The sequence below is a fragment of the Tachysurus vachellii genome, chromosome 9 (genome assembly GCF_030014155.1).
Source record: "Tachysurus vachellii isolate PV-2020 chromosome 9, HZAU_Pvac_v1, whole genome shotgun sequence".
In the NCBI taxonomy this organism is placed as follows: domain Eukaryota; kingdom Metazoa; phylum Chordata; class Actinopteri; order Siluriformes; family Bagridae; genus Tachysurus; species Tachysurus vachellii.
Window position 1 is genome coordinate 21679587 of NC_083468.1, and position 19118 is coordinate 21698704.

A 19118-nucleotide genomic window follows, 5' to 3' on the forward strand; every position below is an offset into this window, starting at 1 on the left:
CCGCATGCGGCTCGGGAGCCGCGGTTTAGCCGCCCCTGTCGTAGACGACCACCCCGACGATAGTGGTGAACAGGGTGAAGTAGATAACGTTTTACACCCGTGGCCGTATTTGCAAGAAATTTTTCTGTACATTGGAATGAAAGATTCTTCCTACCGGATGAAGTGCCTCTTATGCCTACCGAAAATCACTGAAATTTTACTTTTTACTTTCACTTCAAATACTTAAGTACATTAAATATCAGGAAATTACTTTTGATACCTAAGTACAGTAAATATCAGATACTTTAAGACTTTTACTTGAGTAATATTCTAAAAGGTAACTTTCACTTCTGCCAAAGTCTTTTTCTAGTACGATACTTGTACTTTTACTCAAGTATTTCTTTCTAGTACTTTATACAACACTGGTGAGCAGTGATTGGTCGTGTGGGAATAATGGTGAGCAGTGATTGGTCGTGTGGGAATAATGGTGAGCAGTGATTGGTCGTGTGGGAAAAATGGTGAGCAGTGATTGGTCGTGTGGGAATAATGGTGAGCAGTGATTGGTCGTGTGGGATACTGCAATCAGCAGCTGGAAAAATAGGTCAGGTACTTATAGTACTATCAGACAAAACAGATCTGTTGCAACAAACAATAGACTGCTCAGAGACAAATCTCTTGATAATTAAAAATTTATTCATAAAATAGGTATTTATACATTAAAATAATAGGTTAGTGTCCTATCAATTCACCAGTATACAGTAATACAAATTATTAATATTTTTAATGAATATATTGAAATATTAGTGCTGCTTAAACATTTCAGAAACACAACATAGGGGAAAAAGAAAATCAATATCAATGCTATAATAATGTTTCTTTGAAATAAAAATGTTCCAAATAATTTTAAGGCAAAATGTGAAACATTGAAAAAGGAATTCCCCCTGAAGTAATGCACTGAAAAGAAAAACAGTTCCTAGTACTATTAATAAGATAAATGATTGTCTCTCTATTAGCACTCGTTTACATTTTGGATTTTAGAGGCAGAATGTTGAGCGAACAAAGGAAGTGTTCTAGGACTGACAGGTACTCTTGAGGATGGGTGCGCAGATGTCCAGCATGGATGGACTCCTCCCAATTCTTACTCGTAACAGTAATACCCCGCCTCTTCCAGTGCTCCATCAGTTTGTGCGTGGCCTCCAGGTCACACATCACATCGTTGTCACAGAAGTAGTAAAGTGAAGGAGAGGTCAGCGGCGTGTTCCAGAACACGTCAATACTTGCATTAAAGTAGTCCACCGTCTGCCGTTTGAAAATGTGGAAGTAAAGGAGGCTGGTGTACTTTACCAGGTGCTCAAAACGAGGGAACAGGGTCTTACTCACACCTGGAGGGTACATGATTAAAATCAAATCAGGTCAAAATGCTAAGAGAAAATGTGTATGTACTAACTATTTTTCTGTAGCTCAATCTATTAGGTCTGTAGTGCACCACTGAAGGTCTAGAAAGATAGTAAAAAGATCAACTGACTAAACACAGCAAATAATTTGAGCCATTAATAAACTGTAATAAGTTGTATGGCAGGATCCCTTGTCTTGAAAAATAAAAACATGAATAGGAGCGGTATTACTGTGTATTCATCGGCTCCTTTATACAGTAATATATTTTTGAATACTAAATGCAAATTTACAATTCCAGAAAACAAACATGAGTTCCCTAAACATATTTTTATCTATCCATGTGCCAATTCATCCATGTTTTCTTATGTGCAATAAAAAAAATTCACATAAAACTTCTTAATAACTCAAACAACCAATCTGTGTCTGAACACACCTACAGCCATGCGATCCAGTGAGCCGATAACCAGACTGTCATAGATCTGCCCTTTCACTCTGTCGATTAGGCCCTGATAGCGCTGAGTGTCTTTGGCCACATGAACAACCAGCTGAGCGAACGTGTATCCTCCAATGGAGAAGGCATGGACCACCACGGGACGCTTTGAGAACGCTTCGCTCTCCAGCAGCTGTAGCACTTTTGCACTGTAATCCATGCCCCAGCGAGGCCACAGGAAATGACCCAGGTTGCTCTCTACCACCAGCACATCAAAGCCTGTTCTAAGGTAGATCTCGCAGTACTTTTCCTGAGCCTGAGGCCTCGAGTTGAGCCACGGGAGCATCAAAAGCAGCGGCCTGGTCTGACCACTGACTGCAGGTTTCACCTCATTCTCATTCACATAGAATCGGATGCCCTTGCTGAGGTGGTGAGTCCTTATACCCTTTGAGAGCCCGTCAGCATGAGCCATCACAGTATGAGACCTAAAGAGATATTTACCAGAGAGCCTTTACATTTAGAGACATTTAGTATTAATGGAAGAGACGAGGATGCATTTGTTTATAAAGAAACGGCAGCCATTTTTTTTTATATATAAATAAAGGTTCTTGTTGCTCACAAATGTTTTTTTACACTCCTATCTTGTATCCTATGCATCTGTAGTTTTCACTACTACAAACCAATCTTCATATTCATCCATTCATCCATCTTCAGTATGCACTTTATCCTGGTCAGGGAACAACGGGTACAAGGCAGAAATACACACTGGATAGAGTGCCTGACTATTTCAGAGCACCATTCACACACATTTACAAAATGTAAGGTTACCTACATTCATCTACTGCCCCGTATTCTGCCCTGCCAGAATAAACTCTTATTTGAAAATCTCTACAGCTGAAAAAATGGTTTCTCATTTATTTTGTAAACCACTTACCAATACTACCTGGGACCAAGAACAGACCAGATTGTTGAAGTTCTCTCACTGACACGTGGTATTATCAGATTGACAAGGTGCATTGTGGCAGCTTAGTTCACGGTAACATTACGGCTTTAACCGAAATGTAATTACATTCTATAAAGTCAGACACGATGCAGTATTTCGTTTGTGATTTTGTTAAGCTCATTTGTGTTTTTTAACATACAGGATTATAGATATCTCTCAGTAGGGTTATGTAAGTGTACTGGGAAGCTCCCTGGTTTGATCCTGAGCTCGGGTTACAGTCTGTGTGACACTACAGATGTTCTGACCTCCATAAAAACCTTGTCAGTGTGTGGATCACAAAGTAAATCAACTCTAGTAGAATAGAGTAGTAGAGTGTGTATCTGTGTGTGTGTTCATGGTGTGTGTGTTCATGGTGACTTCCTGCCTCAGGGTCAGTGTTACCAGGACACACTCCAGATACACAGTAACCATAATCAGGGCAAAGAGCTTACTGAAGATGAATCAGATAAAACAGTCAAATATAAACAAATTTAGGAAAATAAATAACAAAATCTCGTTTCACTTCGAGCAAATAACAGCTCAGTTGTCTATAATGCACAGAGTAAATTAAGTAAAAAAAAAAAAATATTAAACGTTTAAATCGTTTTAACTGCTAAGATTTTCCTGGTGATGTGACTTTTGTAACAGTTTATTACTGTGTGGTCATAAATAAATAAAAAATAATAATAACTTCCTCGAATGCTAACGTAGTAGCAGTTAGCCAACATATAAGCAGTTAGCCCATGTCCATGCTAGCAACGTATATTTATCAGTAAATATTCAGTAAATATTCAAATTCTTCGGCGTTAATATTAACTTCTGCAAACGTATAAAGGCTCATCTTTTTCCTGATTTAATAGCTAAAAATGTGAAACAAACTACAAGCGACATTCTTACCTGTTTCCTGTTATTTTAAAATAGAAAATACAAACACAAGTAAGATGTTAGCTTGCTGGCTATATGCTGCTTCATGGCTCTTCTCCGCCCACAGAGCCATATAACTCCATAACATTACTGAGAAAACCAGTTCAAAGATAACATCAGAGATAAACTCAGCTTATGTGGTGTAAGGGTGTAATTAATTAAGCTGCACAACAACATAGAACTTAAAGATTTAACTATATGTCATTTATATATGTATAGATATGTTTCTAAACAAACACACTAAAGTTAGTTATCTTTATTTAAATACCTGATGGCGCTGGGATTGGAGACAGCTGTATACAAACCAGCATTTTTATAATAAGGATGCAAACCTCTATGTAGTGCGAAGAGCCGACCGGGTTTGAGCCTCAAGGACGTTTTATAAAGCAAAAGTGCTTTAGCAGCCATGTACAAGCCTGATAGTTCTCCCAGAAGCCACACCCACAAGCTACAAGCTATTTGTACACAACCACAGCCTCACCCATGATACAGCTCCAGATCTGACTGTAAGTGATCTGAAAGTGTACAATGATTGACCATGTACATTATACACCAAAAACACGTGGAAGACCTGGCCATCACACTTTAATCTGATTGGAACAAAGCCACAGGCTTAACCTGTGATCAAGAGCTGCCCTTCATTGCTGATATGATAACTTTTACACTAGATGTTGGAGCAGAGATGTAATGCTCATTTACCTGGAGCATTAGTGATGGTGAACCCTGGAGAGATGGCGTTCCAGTTTGCTCAAAAGTGTTGGGTGGGACTGAGGTCAGGGCTTTGGGCAGGACACTAGAGTTGTCACTCTCCAACCAAGTCAAGTCAAGAAGCTTTTATTGTCATTTCAACCATATATAGCTGTTGCAGTACATAGTGAAAAGAGACAAGGTTTCTCCAGGACCAGGGTGCTACATAAAACAAAGACAGAGCTATAAGGACTTAGTAAGTTAGTCCCGGATACATAAAGTGCATCTGTGCATCCTGGTGCAAACAGTGCAGGACAAGATAAACAAGACAGTGCAGGACAAGACAGAAAAGACAGTGCAGGACAAAAGACAGTGCAAACAAAAGATACAAGATAATAAACAAAAAACAATACGCAAAAGACAATAAACAGAAACAGCATCGACATACAGTAAATACTGTACGTTCAGACAATATTGCGTGTGCAGAAATACTGGAATGAACACAGTATTACAGCAGCAGTTACCTGCAGAGGTGGGAGTAAGTCACACATGTGCAAGTCACAAGTAAGTCTCAAGTCTTAACCTTCAAGTGTCAAGCGAGTCCGAGTCATTTTTTGTGAGAGTCAAGTCAAGTCAAGTCAAGTCACTGCTTTATGTCAAGCAAGTCAAGTCAAGTTGTAGCTTGAGTCAAGCAAGTCACTGGCAAGTCATACAGATGTTTGATGATTTAACTAAATGTATATATTAAACAAAGTTAAATCTACAGTATTTATGGACTATGAGAGTTTTATTTGTACTAAAAACTTATTATATGCATTTATTTTTAAAAGGTGTCCACATACAGGCGAGTTGTAAATACAATAAAAATCTAAAAATGAATAAAAATCAAAACTACAAAGAATAAGATGTAAATGTAACTGAAATAAGGCCAACATAAAAGTATGAAAAGTTTCAATATGCCTCAGGCATGGCAGAAGACCATGGAAAAGTATATATAAAAAAAAAGGTTTCTATGCATCCAAATGGCATTTTTTGAACAGGCATTCCCTTTTAATGGGACATGAACACATCCTTAAATTAGATCCTTCCTTTTTAACAACAGAATAACAACAATCAATCACGTCAATCAAAAAATGTAAATTATTGAATCACACAAACCTTGAAGTGAATTATCTATTGGAGAGAGAGAGAGAGAGAGAGAGAGAGAGAGAGAGAGAGAGAGAGAGATGATTGGAGTGAGTGTAATTTATTAATATTAAAGGGATAGTTGGGTACTCTGGTTTCCTCCCCCGGTCCAAAGACATGCATGGTAGGTTGATTGGCATCTCTGGAAAATTGTCCGTAGTGTGTGATTGTGTGAGTGAATGAGAGTGTGTGTGTGTGCCCTGCGATGGGTTGGCACTCCGTCCAGGGTGTATCCTGCCTTGATGCCCGATGATGCCTGAGATAGGCACAGGCTCCCCGTGACCCGAGGTAGTTCGGATAAGCGGTAGAAAATGAATGAATGAATGAATAAAGGGATAGTTCACCTAAAAATGAAAATTCTGTCATCTTTTTCTCACCCTCATGATGTTACAAATATGTATAAATCTCTTTGTTCTGATGAACACACATGTAGATATTTTGAGGAATGTTTGTAACCAAACCATTCATGAGCCCCATTCACTTCCATAGTGGGAAAAAAGAATACTATAGAAGTGAATGGGGCTCATGAATGGTTTGGTTAAAACATTCCTCAAAATATCTTCCTCCGTGTTCATCTAAACAAAGAAATTTATACAGGTTTGTAACATCATGAGGGTGAGAAAATGATGACAGAATTTTTATTTTTGGGTGAACTGTCCCTTTAAATTGAATGTGTGTGCGTGTGCATGCGAGACAAGAATATGGCTGTGCTTGCAACTCAGAGGTTTTTTATTTTTATATTTATATTTGTTTTTTATATATAATGTGCATCCCCATAAAAAAATCCATAGGCTTTTCACTCAAAGTCTAACACTGAAGACCAATTATAAGTGCTATTGCAAAAAAGCTGACATTTCCACATAAACGGTGACCAACCATTTACACTATATTGCGCTTGCAAAAAAATTGATTTGATAGAACTTTGTCATTCAATTGTGAGCGATGTGGTCGCATACTGCTGTTCTTCTCTTCTCATCTTGCACAAAATCCCGGTACCCGAACTTAATTATTTTTGGTGTAGCGCCTTCCATGTTTCGTTACGACTGTTAAGGTTTATTAGTTAGTGCGCGCGCTCCCTCTGCTTGCCTGCTGCGTCACGTGGTTAGATTACGCTCTTGCGTGCGTTTAAAAACATTAAAAAAAAAAACAAGTTATTTCGAGTCATTTAACTCAAGTTCGAGTCAAGTCTCAAGTCATGAATGTCAAATCAAAGTCAAGTAGAGTCTTTTTTTAATATTTGTCAAGCAAGTCTCAAGTCTCAAATGTGTGACTTAAGTCCGACTCGAGTCAAGTCATATGACTCGAGTCCCCCATCTCTGGTTACCTGAGATATTGTAAAGGATTGTGCAAAACAGCAAACGACTTAAATGTAGGTCAACATGTGCAAAGAGCAAAAAACAGTGTGCAAAACAGTATGTAAACAGTTTGATGGATATATATATATATTGGACGTGTGTGTATTTTGTGTAGGTCTGTACAGTCCAACCTTGGAAAACCTTGGGGAAAAATGTCTTCATGGACCTCATCTTGTGCACAGGGGCATGCTAGGTGGCTTTAGTTCTAATGAATCTTAATGCTACAGAATACAAATCCACGATATAGAAGTAAACGCTTTCCATTTTGTTTTGGGACAGGACCACATGGGTGTATCCACATACTTTTTGCTATATAGTTGATTGCTGTTTTGCACAATACATTACAATACCTCATGTAACTGCTGCTATAATACTAGGGTTCATTCTAGTATTTGTGCACACGCAATTATGTTTGAACATACAGTATTTACACTGGTCGGTGCTGAATTTGCGTATTGTCTTTTGTGAAACGTCTTGTAATAAACGTCTTTGTCACAGTCTTTGTTTTATGTAGCATCATGGTCCTGGAGAAACGTTGTCTCATTTCACTGTGTACTGCATGTGTACAATTTATGGTTAAAATAACAATAAAGGGGGGGCACGGTGGCTTAGTGGTTAGCACGTTCACCTCACACCTCCAGGGTTGGGGTTCAATTCCCGCCTCCACCTTGTGTGTGTGGAGTTTGCATGTTCTCCCCGTGGGGTTTCCTCCGGGTACTCCGGTTTCCTCCCCCGGTCCAAAGACATGCATGGTAGGTTGATTGGCATCTCTGGAAAATTGTCCCTAGTGTATGATTGCGTGAGTGAATGAGAGTGTGTGTGTGTGTGCCCTGCGATGGGTTGGCACTCCGTCCAGGTGCACAGGCTCCCCGTGACCCGAGGTAGTTTGGATAAGCGGTAGAAGATGAATGAATGAATGAATGAATAACAATAAAGGCTTCTTGACTTGATATAGTCAAATTTAGTTTACTGGCTCTTAGTACTTCTTGGTTAGTTTTTGTTAATCTATTTTGTAGGTAATATGTGTTCAGACTATTTCTGCATTCAAAATATATCTTTCAGTTAGGTATTGTTGATGAAGTACTGGTTTACTAAACCTTTTCTTTCTTAGTCCAATATCAACTCACTTGATAGTGAACTAAAGGTAATGTGGCATGTTGCTTTAAATGATTTTAACCCCCTGCTCTAGCTTGTAACTGTTTTTTGTATCTTGTAGACCCAATGCATGGTTTGCATTATAAAACAATTCAATAATATGATGTTATGCAGAAAGAAAAGTTTATTTTGAGGTTTGTTTAAGTTGTTTAGTCCATCTCATTTTCAAGCAAACATCTGGTTAATATGTACCTATTTTTGGATCAAAAACCTTTGTTAATTTGTTACTGGTAAACCTTTGATTGGCGTTGTGGTGGTGATGGTACAAATCATTACAAATCAATATCTTGAACAAATACTGAGGAAAAAAAGTTTTCAACAATACTGAAAGTTAATTATTTGTTAGAACAACTTCAAAAGATCAAATATACAAAAAATGTATGTGAATAATGAAGGTACCCTATTGAATACATGCGTAAGAGGTGTTACACACACCACACAGAGGTCAAACTTTCACTGTGTGCTGCAAAAGTACACCTTACCCTCGGTAATGAGTACATGTGGACTGTGTCCTCACAGAAGAAGACTTGAATCGAGACATGATCTTTAAGTTCGGAAAGAACTTCATCTTCCAGAAGATAAGTGAAAAAACAGAAAGGAACTCCTTCTATACCTACTCCACACTCTTATTCCACACACGTTGACACAGTGCTATTTATATTTCACCCACCTCCCCAGTTTGCTCCTGAGAGCACATTACAAAATGATATTTTGCAGGGCCATGTGAGCTACACAGGGAGATTATTATGTGGGAATAGGCCGAGCAGCAGTGTACATGTGTATGTGTGTAAGAAATACAGGGGTTTTCTTGATAGAAATTTAAAACTATGTGTGTAATTTCTTGCACAAGAAAGAAATGAAAGCTTGGGGGAAAGACAAATGCAAACACAAGGTGAAGGTGTAAGGAGTATAAACCACAATGCAAACACAAGGTGAAGGTGTAAGGAGTATAAAAGTCAGGTGTAAAGGTCAGGAGTCAACATGTCACTTTATTAATAGATATAACCACCACACCAACAAACACACACACACACACATTTTCAACACTCTCATTATTTAAAGGACCAGTAGACCCAAATACCTTGCACGTAATATAAATATGTAGGAAGATGACTAAATTAAAATGAGTTTTTCAGAGCAAATGAACCAAGACCAATGAGTGTTAGGTTGTTATAATAAATGACTGGAAAATTATTCTTTCACTAAGCACCATACAAGGGATAAAAGCCCCCTTTTGTATGTAGGTATGTAGTGTATGTTTACTTTGTAGTATGTAGGTCGATTTGTACACTTGTGCTCAGAGCAGGTTTGAACTGTTACTTTGTCTTAGAGAATATATTCAAATGTCTATTTCAGACAAAATTGCAAGTTTTGCCTCTGGAGTGTAGGACTTGCTGCAGTGAATAAGTGAGTCTACTGGTGTATGTTATCTGTGATGGCACTGTTTGCAATATCCCACTTCAGCAGGTCTGCTAATCGCCTGCTTAAGGTCACTCATGCAGATGATTAGCAGAAGAGGAGCCATTGGCCTGGCCGGGAGTCAGGCGGTGGATCTCAGTGATGTCATATGTTTAACCAGCTCGTCATTGCCAAATCCCAAAACCCCTTTTAGTTCTGGCTCATTTGCTGTCTTCCTGTGCTTTTAAACTGTGGAAAATCAGAAGCAAAGAGGTCATGAACCACACTTATGCACAATAAGTGAAATTGTTATACCTTATAAACCAACAGCTTGATGGTGATATGTATAGATTTATGCACCAACTATTTTAACAGAGTAACTAGTAAATAATAACTAATACAAGTAACTAGTAATTAATAAACTATTAATGGCTATAATATTTGTAAGTTTAAATGTTACACACGTTAACATTACACACGTTAACATTAACGCTTTTTGTATCTTTCCAAAGTAGGTCTTTGTAAGTGTCCTAGTTTGTATTCTCTCAGGCTCACTTTTAATTGATCTGGATCCTGACTGCTCTGTCTGACCACATACACTGACTGACTCTGTCCAAACCCATCACATCCTATGACATGTACATGCACGTATCTACTGTGGCTAAGTACTAGATGTTCCTTACTGGTTAAGTGATTAAGCTTTACAAAAGGGTTCTACTTGGAACCAGTTCCAAATCCTCTCCCATGGATCCCACAGATTCATGTAAGATGGAACCCTTTTATTTAACCTATTTAACCCAAGATTGCATGTCAAAGGTTAGACGTTTAGACGTTAGGCCTCCCCATCCTGATAGACAAGTGGAAATAACTCCTAAAAAGAGTAATAAGGTGTGGTGAATTTGTGGTGACTGTGTGACTTATTTAGGGCCAAATAAGAAGCAGCTTTAAAGCCCAGAGGGGGAAGTGTGGTAATATACAGCAAAGCAATATCACAACTAATGTTACAAAAACATGATAATATTTTGCAAGATCCGGCATGGTCTATATGGACTAAACATAGGACAGGTTTACATATTTGGGGACCGAATCCAAGACAGGACACGGGATGGAGACAAAACCACAAAACCACAAAAAAAAAAAAAACAGATCAATGGCAGCAACCATGACGGGGATCCATTTCCAGCAAGTCTAGTCCTTCTTGTTACTAAGTTGTTTGACTGAAATACATTTAAAAACTATTCTTTAACAAAAAAAATCTATTTCAAACCTTGTTGTGACCTTGATCCTGTTTGGATCCATTCTTCTGTGGATTACAAAAATGATTCCATATAAATCCTACAAACATTCACTCCCCTCGTACTAAACGACACACTAGGGCAACATGCTTCCACCAAACACTAGCACATGCCATTAGTTGCCATGGGAACCGCAATGCAAAGGGGAAATCCATGACGGTTTGCACTCATGTTGTTGTGTAGAGCCTAATCAGATAATGATATCAACCTTAACATTTCTTAGGTTTATTCATCTAGACTAAAAAATGTAGATGCATCCTCTGAACCCTTGATGAAGACTTTTATTTAAATGCGTACTACAGTGTGCATGTTGTGCGGATCGTTTATTTTTCCCTACAGAATCTTAATTCTTTAAGTCTTTAAGCTCCTCATATACACCAACATGCCTTCAGCCTTGAAGAAACTGACAACTGAGCTTAATGTACAGTGAATATCTCTCTGCCTAGCTGATGCTTATTAAATAGTGAAGTAGTGAAGGATAAAAGTGCAAGTGATGTTGGTCATGGGGTGAGGCTACAACACTGACAGTCACTAAGCAACCGATGAGGAGGGTTATGGTGGATCCTGAGCCTCCCCAGATACACTAAGCAAGAGGCAAGAATTGAGACAACAGTCTTTTTCAGGGCTCCATGCACACACATTTACACACACCTGGGCCGTGATATCTTAGCCTTCTATCCACCTGGCTTGTTGCGAGTTGGAAGGAAACCGGAGAACACAGAGGAAACCCAAGGACTTCAGGAGAACATAGAAAACTTTGCACAGACAATAACCCTAACATAGGTTCGACTCAGGGACCTTAAACCTGTGAGGCCACTCTGTGACCCACAAAATCTTTTTTAACCCATGGATCTCACTTATAAGGAGTTGCTTTCAGTACTGTTTATTAAAACTGACAAACTGAAATGAAACATAAAAAAAAAAAATAAATGAAAAACTAAAAAGTATTCTCTTGTGAATGTGATCTTTTGCCTGGAGAGAGGTTTCGACTTCCTATTTTGCAGTTTGTTCAGCGAAGTGAGACAAGAGGAAGTCAAACACCTAGCAGAGCTAATCCAGTCTTGGCAAAGAGAGATGGACAGAAGAGCTCGGATCAACACAATTGGAGGGAGATCAGACACATACATTGTAAGAGCGTTGGGGGAAGTGCAGTCAGATAGGGGGTGTGTCAGACAGTGTGCTTCTGAGAGAGAAACTGAAGCAGGGATGGGGTGTGTATGAGTGTGTGTGGGGAGCAGAGCAGGAGCGAGTGCACTAAAACTCACACACATGCGCAGGAACCGACAGAGACGGAGACAGCTTTTCAGCAGCGGCTAAGGGATTACTCCTGTTTTCGTCTCCATCCTTCCTGGGGTGAGCCCCTTTCCTTTAACTTTCACCTTATGTGCATGTGTCTTTAATTGCTGATGGGCTTGAGAACATACATCACGGAATGCAGCTGCCGAGAAATCAGTCCAGTGCTTGGTCATGTGGACCAGATAGGCATAGCCATACATCATCCAGAGAAGGAGGCTGTATTCAGAGAAGAGAAGATGAGCAGAAAATGGGGCAAGAGGACTTGAAAGGGACAAGGACAAACTGAGGCTTCTACTGCAGATGACTTAATGCAGACCTTCTACACTCAGATACTAGGGCTGCTATTTAATTTTTAATATTCACATTTTATTTCCATAGAAATCAGGTACTGTAGCTTTGCTTTTATGTGCATCTATTTATATGGATCAATCAGTAATCCTGATTGGGATGGAGTGGAAAGCCCAATTCACATGACTAATGAATGTTTATAGGGAAAGATTGATGAGGATTGACAGGATTGGGGTTGGAACTTCAGCCCTGATCCAGTGATTTAGAGCTCTCGAAGACAGCTCCATTAGGACAGAACAGTTCTGCAAACTGGGGCAAGCTGCGAGAAGAGGAGAATAATGCCAAGAGGAAAATAAACTGACCAGAAGATAAACCGACCAGAGCAGACAGCTACGTGAAGAGTAAATTAAAGGAATAAAGCATTATTTTTTAACCTAATCTCTATGTTATGCATCTGTAGTGTTAAGCAATAGCAATCATTAATAATTTCAACAGGTATTTTTCTGACTGTCGAAAAGAAATGAAAGCTTTTTACACAATATTTTAAATATTATTTATAATTTAATCTAAGGGTAGTTGTTGAATTCAATCAATAAATGCGTAAAATGTGTGACTTCTAATTACAAATTCAGTATTATAATTTTTTTCCTTGGGTTGTGACAGACATGGCAACAAAATCTAAGTTTTATTTTCTGAGCCTTGGTTCTTGAAGGCCCTTGTCCTACATCTTTCAGTATTTTCTCTGCTTATTCAACGAATCAGTTGATAAACAGCTCGTCTTAATTTAAAGTAAGTGTGTTAGAGAAAGGAAAAGATTAATATTTGTAGGAGTGGTGGGTACTCCAAGACCAGGGTTGGGTTCTTGTGCACTAGAGCAATGCAGGTGTAATGACTAATTATTTGCCACATGTATTTATTTAGGGTTTAAATTATTCACATATTTGCCCAAACAATTGCCCTTCGCCTTCCATTATTAGAGTTTTGGGTCAAAAGTTTTTGCATTATTTTCTCAGTGACTTTTTTTTTTTTTTTTTAAACTTATCACTCGTTTCAGGTTTATTGCCAAAGAAGTATTGGAGACCTGAGATGGAGTACATCAGGACACAGTGTGAGCTGTGATTTTTTCAAGAGGGTTGCAAACATGATCCCTCGCAGTGCAGGAGTAACAATCATTCTCAGTCTTACTTTGATCAGCAGCCTACAGGCTGCATACCTGACTGAAGATGGACGAACACAGACAAGCCCTGTTAAAGAGCACAAAGAAGTTCACCCTGCTGGCAGCTTACTGTGGAGCAGCCAGACATCAAGAGACAATATGGACACCACTACTCCACCAATAGCCACTGGCCTTCCATCTCTATTCAACTTATTTGCAACATCTTCAAATCCAGCCTCCCAGGTCAAGAGCAAGGAATTCAAAGCTTCGGGATATACAACATCTCCAGATCAAAGGAGAACTGACGTGAGGCTAAGTGATGCCTGGGAATTCAGGCAGTCCAAAGCTAATGCTCAAAGATCACATGACACTGAAATGAAACAGAAGCAAACAAACCTACTGACAACTCTACAGGTTGACAGAAGAACGGCTGAGGAGCTCACCAGGAGGCCACCTAACCTTGGTACAAATTCCTTAAGAGGTAAACATTTATATTTATTTGTTTAGCAGATGCTTTTAATACAATTCAGAGAGTAAATAATGCAAGCACAATAAGGAGCTTGCTTTGGCACTGTAGAGTGTTAGCAATGTGGCGCTGGAACTTTCTAATCAGCCTAAATAGCTGCCCCTAAGCCTGAAATATGAGAAATGGCTCATAATTTCAAACCATCTTTTAATAAAAGGCAATTTTTTGATTTGCCTGATCTGATTCTACAGTCTTCAGACCGCTGTCAGTACTCTGTAGTAGCATAGCATGTTATACTCTTATACACCGCAGTGTTCAATCAGTATTCCAGAGGCGCACAAGGGACATCCGTCTCAGCAAGTGGGGGGAGGAGGGGGAAGCCCATGATAGATGCCAGAAGACATGCTTCTCTCTCCACTCATTTTATTTTCCATTTCATTTCAGTAAACATTTAGGATTAATAGATAGCTGAAGTCAACAAGGTCTTATTTATAGATTGTTATTGATAGATAGACTTTTATTGTCCCGATTTAATAATTACTTGATTTTAATAATGATTTGATGATGTTTGTGAACAATTTGGTTCAGGATTTTTTCATGTATTATATTTCATCTGAGGGGGGCACGGTGGCTTAGTGGTTAGCACGTTCGCCTCACACCTCCAGGGTCGGGGGTTCGATTCCCTCCTCCGCCTTGTGTGTGTGGAGTTTGCATGTTCTCCCCGTGCCTCGGGGGTTTCCTCCAGGTACTCCGTTTTCCTCCCCCGGTCCAAAGACATGCATGGTAGGTTGATTGGCATCTCTGGAAAATTGTCCGTAGTGTGTGATTGCATGAGTGAATGAGTGTGTGTGTGTGCCCTGCGATGGGTTGGCACTCCGTCCAGGGTGTATCCTGCCTTGATGCCCAATGACCAGTGACCCGAGATAGTTCGGATAAGTGGTAGAAAATAAATGAAGATATTTTTAGTATTGGTCAGTGCTTAAAAATGTCAAAAGAATTCTGATGTGTCCAGTTGATTAAGTGGAGATCAATAATCTATTGCTGCCTTTATACAGAGAGTTTGAAATTAGACTCTACGTCCAGTCAGACAACTCCTGGATTGGAGAAAATGTATGAAGGTCAGTATAAGAAAAACAACAGTCTGGATTCAAAGACATCTAGACCGACTCCAGGACTGACAGCACACGCTTTAATTCCAGGTAATTCTTAGCACTCACTCTGATTACACAGATGCCTGAACAGCTGATACACACTATACAGTCCATCCTTAGCTTAAGGAATAATGCTGATTCATACTTTTTGGCTTCTAAGCATCCATTAATGCATTTGATGCAGAACATACTGATGAATCGATAAGAAATAATCAATATATACATTATTTATTACACTTTGATTGTGTACGTTTTTCCACATCAACCCCCATTTTACAAGGCAAAACCAATGAATTAGGAAGAAGCTAGTTTTTGGTCAGTTGGTATTCCTTTATTAAATATCATAGAAATACAGGTAACTGCTTGAAATGTGTCACTTCCTGGTTTTTAAATAGTTACATGAATGAGAGCAGCGCCAAGGTCAACGACTCGTAATCTGCACTGTGTGTTAGACTGCATGACCTAGTTATTTCAGCCCTACTTCCACATCTCTCACTGTAAAATAGGCCAGCTAATTACCACAGCTGATGCTTTATGTCTTTCAGCTTAAGGGACTGTTTTCATCATGATGCTGACAGTTGCCTTGGGACAATCTACTTTTTTCTATATATAAATTACCTTTTTTTCTTTTGAGGAGGGGTTCTATAATGGGATGCTCAACATGATTTATAACTGGTGGATTGATTTTGCTATGTCTAACTACAGCGTTCAATTTTGTACACACAGTTTGAGTACAATACTCATGTATAAATATGTTTTGTAAACAGTTCCTAGTGAGGTCAGATGTGAAAACGTTTATAATTATATAATTTCTATATTTTCAGGCTTGCTTTCACGAGATGACTGGAATGAAGACTTAACTGAATCCTCATCCCTGCCTGACTGCAATATTGACACCATGGGGGTCTGCAACTCCTCCAACCCTCTCTGGAGCCTTGGTCTCCCTGACAACCTCACCAGGGCCCTGAATCCTGCTTCCCCAATGCCCCCCCATGAGAATGTAACACCATCTCCTTCTATAATAATGACCCCACCTCTTCTGGTGCCATTATTTTCAGACTGGAATGCTGCAATGGCAACGTGGGGCCTGGCATGGGAGCTGCAGGTATACGGACTGGGTTGTGTGTTCTCTCTGGTGGCTGTATTGTCTGCGCTAAGTTTATTGTGCCTCCCTCTGTGCCAGCCATCCGGCTGTGCCAACTTCACCCTCTTGCATCTCCTGCAGCTGCTTATTGGTTCAAGTCGGGCTTTCTGGCTCATCTATGACCCCTATGGTCAAAAGGAACGCCTCCCTGTGGCCTGGGCACGGTTCCTACATGAGGCCGGCTACCCATGTTTAACCGGAGCATTTGGCATGCTTCTTGTGCTGCTTTCTCCTCAGCTACTCTCTCAGAATGCACTGCGGCGGTGTATTTGCTTGTTAGCTATGCTCATGCTGCTTCACATGGCCACAGTTCTGGGCACAGTTGGAATATTATGGATCTTTCCTTCCCTCCCTGTTGTTTCTCTGCTGCCCCCTGCAGCCTTCCTGCTTCTTTCTTGTCTCCTCTCCACTTCATACCTGCTGCTCTACTGCTGTGCCCGTGTTGAAGCCAAGCACATCTACAGGCTGAGGGAGAATTCCCCTGATCGCCTGGCATGCCAGGCCAGTCAGTGCCCCCTCAGTGAGGCAGGAGTGTGGGAGCGGGCAGCTGGAATGGGACTGGTCTCAGCAATTTTCCTCCTGGCATGTGCAGGACTCAGGCTCTATGCCATCCTGCATGCACTGGGACTGACCGGTGGCAGGATGGGGCTCATGCCCTGGTCTTGGTGGGTCTTTCAGCTATGCTGCAGAGCATGTGAGGCATGTGTCTGTCTCACTCTAGCACTCATCCTCACACACCCTCTACTCTGCTGTGGAGTAGCTCGTCCCAAACTAAGTCACTGGAACTCATGGTTCAACAGGTCATCCGCTAGGAATACAGTGATCACCAAACCCCAAATACTGTCAAGTGGTTGGTCCAAGAAGACTGGAGAGACTCTGCATGAAAGCATATCACGCCATGAGAGTGAGAGTGTGCCACTTTATACCCTAGCAGAGCTGCCTCTTGGAGAACCAGAAGGCTTGGAGCTTAACTATCCCAATAGCCCTCAACCTGCCCCTGCACAACCTCCAAAAAATGGACTATTGGTCTCTCCGCCTTCCTTCCTCAGCCTGTATTGTGATTCTACAGTAGATCTAAGGCCTCCATCTCCTATTGATTTGCGGCGAAGCATTGATGAGGCTTTAAACAGTGAGGCTCTATTCCATCGCAGCCTGTTCAGCTCCTCCAGGCTGTCCCTCAGCACCCGGGGGCCTCCAGATGGCCAGCCATGCAGAGGAATACCTGCAGAACCATCACTCTACCGCACTGCATCATGTGGGGATGTGGATTTGCCTTCTGCACCATCGCCACCTGTACTACGGAGCAGTGCAGCATGGAAGGCCTCCAACTTCAACTCCTTACGCGGGGGAACTAGAAGTCATGGAGGTCAGGCATCTTTTTATACTGGCTTTGGCCCTGGGCGCTACTCTCAGAAGCAATACAGGGCTCTGGGCTCTATTTCTTCCAGAGAGCGTTTGTATGATCAACACATCCGCACACAAGCTGATGAACTGGCCGTGCAAGCTGAATTCATCAACGTCTGCAGACAAATAGACTCACTGAGTGTCTGCAGTGACACCATCGAACTGTAGGTTATCACAACTGAGTTAAGCAGCTCTAAGAGTGGAGATCATCTATAGCCCAAGTGCATGAAACCTAAACTTTCAAAAGGGATTCTGTTGGAGATGGAACACTTATTTACTGCAGTTTATAAAAGCTAAAAGGTTTGCAGACTCTTTTAAAAAATGCCACTGCGGTGGTTTTTCTGCATACCTTTAAGAGAAAGGAGTATTTTAAAATATAAAACCTGATTTAGTACTGACTGGTCATTTAACAGTTTTATGGCACCATAAAATATTGGGAATTGGGAGGGTTTCAAACCCATATTCACAAAATCAGTGCTTCTGTGCCTTTTTCAGTTCTCCAATAACATTATTCTGGAAGTGATTTGTCAAGCAATTTATGATTCAATACAGAGAAAGCATCGAGTTGATTTTGATGGATGTATGAATTTCGCTCCAGCAATGTACAGTATACCTTCCTATTGAGTTGCACATGTAAATATTTTCAGTTTAAAGGCACCATCACGGTTTGGGCAATTAATTTGTTTTGGTAATACAATTGATATACAACATTCCTAATAAAATATACTATAAACAGAGGAAAGAATAAATTTGTATATACAGTATATATGTTGGCAACATTTAGCTTTCGAGGCAAAATGTAATAAATCAAGAAAGGAAGGGCTTTTTCTCCAGCAGCAATATGTCTACGTTTAGCACTTTATAACCGGATAAGGCGTCACAGAGAATGGAGTGTGCTTAGGTGTGGCTTTACTTAGAATATTTACCAGAGGTTTTCAAGGGAAGACTAAGATGACAAAAATGATTAAGTTGATAAAAGTTTGTAATACTAATATAGCAACACCAGTCGATGCATGTATGGGGGAAATAGTTGTATTTTATTATTATTATTATTATTTATTTCCTCCCCTAACACAAAATATTTAAAAGATTTTACCTTCTTCACTTTAGCCTTCATTCTTTTAATTTTTGTACTGGATTTAGAAGCACAAGTCAGAACTTCAATTATAAATCTGTGTTTTTATAGGTAACTATGAAAGTTTATTAAAATGGGAAACTTGGCTGTTAGCACCATGCCTCTACTTTATAATGAATTAATGGATGAATGAATAAATAAACAAATAAATAATGTGAGAACCATGAAAAGATGGTTGAATGTGTACATTTCTGTAACAATATTTACTTGAACCTGTTGATCCCATGATCCATTTAGATTCGAAACCATCAAGTCATCACAATCCCTCCCATTCTGTGAGGCTATTACACAAA

The 19118-nt window shown here is 39.9% G+C and overlaps 2 protein-coding genes across 7 annotated transcripts; one reads left to right on the forward strand and one right to left on the reverse strand.

The window, feature by feature from the left end:
- Positions 1 to 652: 652 nt before the first annotated feature.
- Positions 653 to 8718, reverse strand: si:dkey-5i3.5 (uncharacterized protein LOC565091 homolog). Of its 4 annotated transcripts, none has more exons than XM_060878220.1 (3): positions 8575 to 8718; positions 1808 to 2289; positions 653 to 1361 (listed from the first exon to the last, which is right to left on the reverse strand). In XM_060878220.1, exons 1-3 carry the CDS (start codon positions 8658 to 8660, stop codon positions 1000 to 1002), a joined length of 930 nt encoding a protein of 309 aa, XP_060734203.1. In that variant the 5' UTR covers positions 8661 to 8718; the 3' UTR covers positions 653 to 999. The 4 variants fall into 4 exon arrangements, with proteins under 4 accessions (XP_060734203.1, XP_060734205.1, XP_060734202.1 ...); XM_060878222.1 differs by lacking the exon at positions 8575 to 8718 and adding an exon at positions 4043 to 4160; XM_060878219.1 differs by lacking the exon at positions 8575 to 8718 and adding an exon at positions 3979 to 4150.
- Positions 8719 to 12020: 3302 nt separating this feature from the next.
- Positions 12021 to 19089, forward strand: prrt4a (proline rich transmembrane protein 4a). Of its 3 annotated transcripts, none has more exons than XM_060878663.1 (4): positions 12021 to 12138; positions 13424 to 14006; positions 15047 to 15190; positions 15967 to 19089. In XM_060878663.1, the coding sequence occupies exons 2-4, from the start codon at positions 13511 to 13513 to the stop codon at positions 17856 to 17858; spliced, it is 2532 nt and encodes an 843-aa protein (XP_060734646.1). In that variant the 5' UTR covers positions 12021 to 12138; positions 13424 to 13510; the 3' UTR covers positions 17859 to 19089. The 3 variants fall into 3 exon arrangements, with proteins under 3 accessions (XP_060734646.1, XP_060734648.1, XP_060734647.1); XM_060878665.1 differs by having other exon boundaries at positions 13424 to 13988; XM_060878664.1 differs by lacking the exon at positions 12021 to 12138 and adding an exon at positions 12692 to 12770.
- Positions 19090 to 19118: the final 29 nt, after the last annotated feature.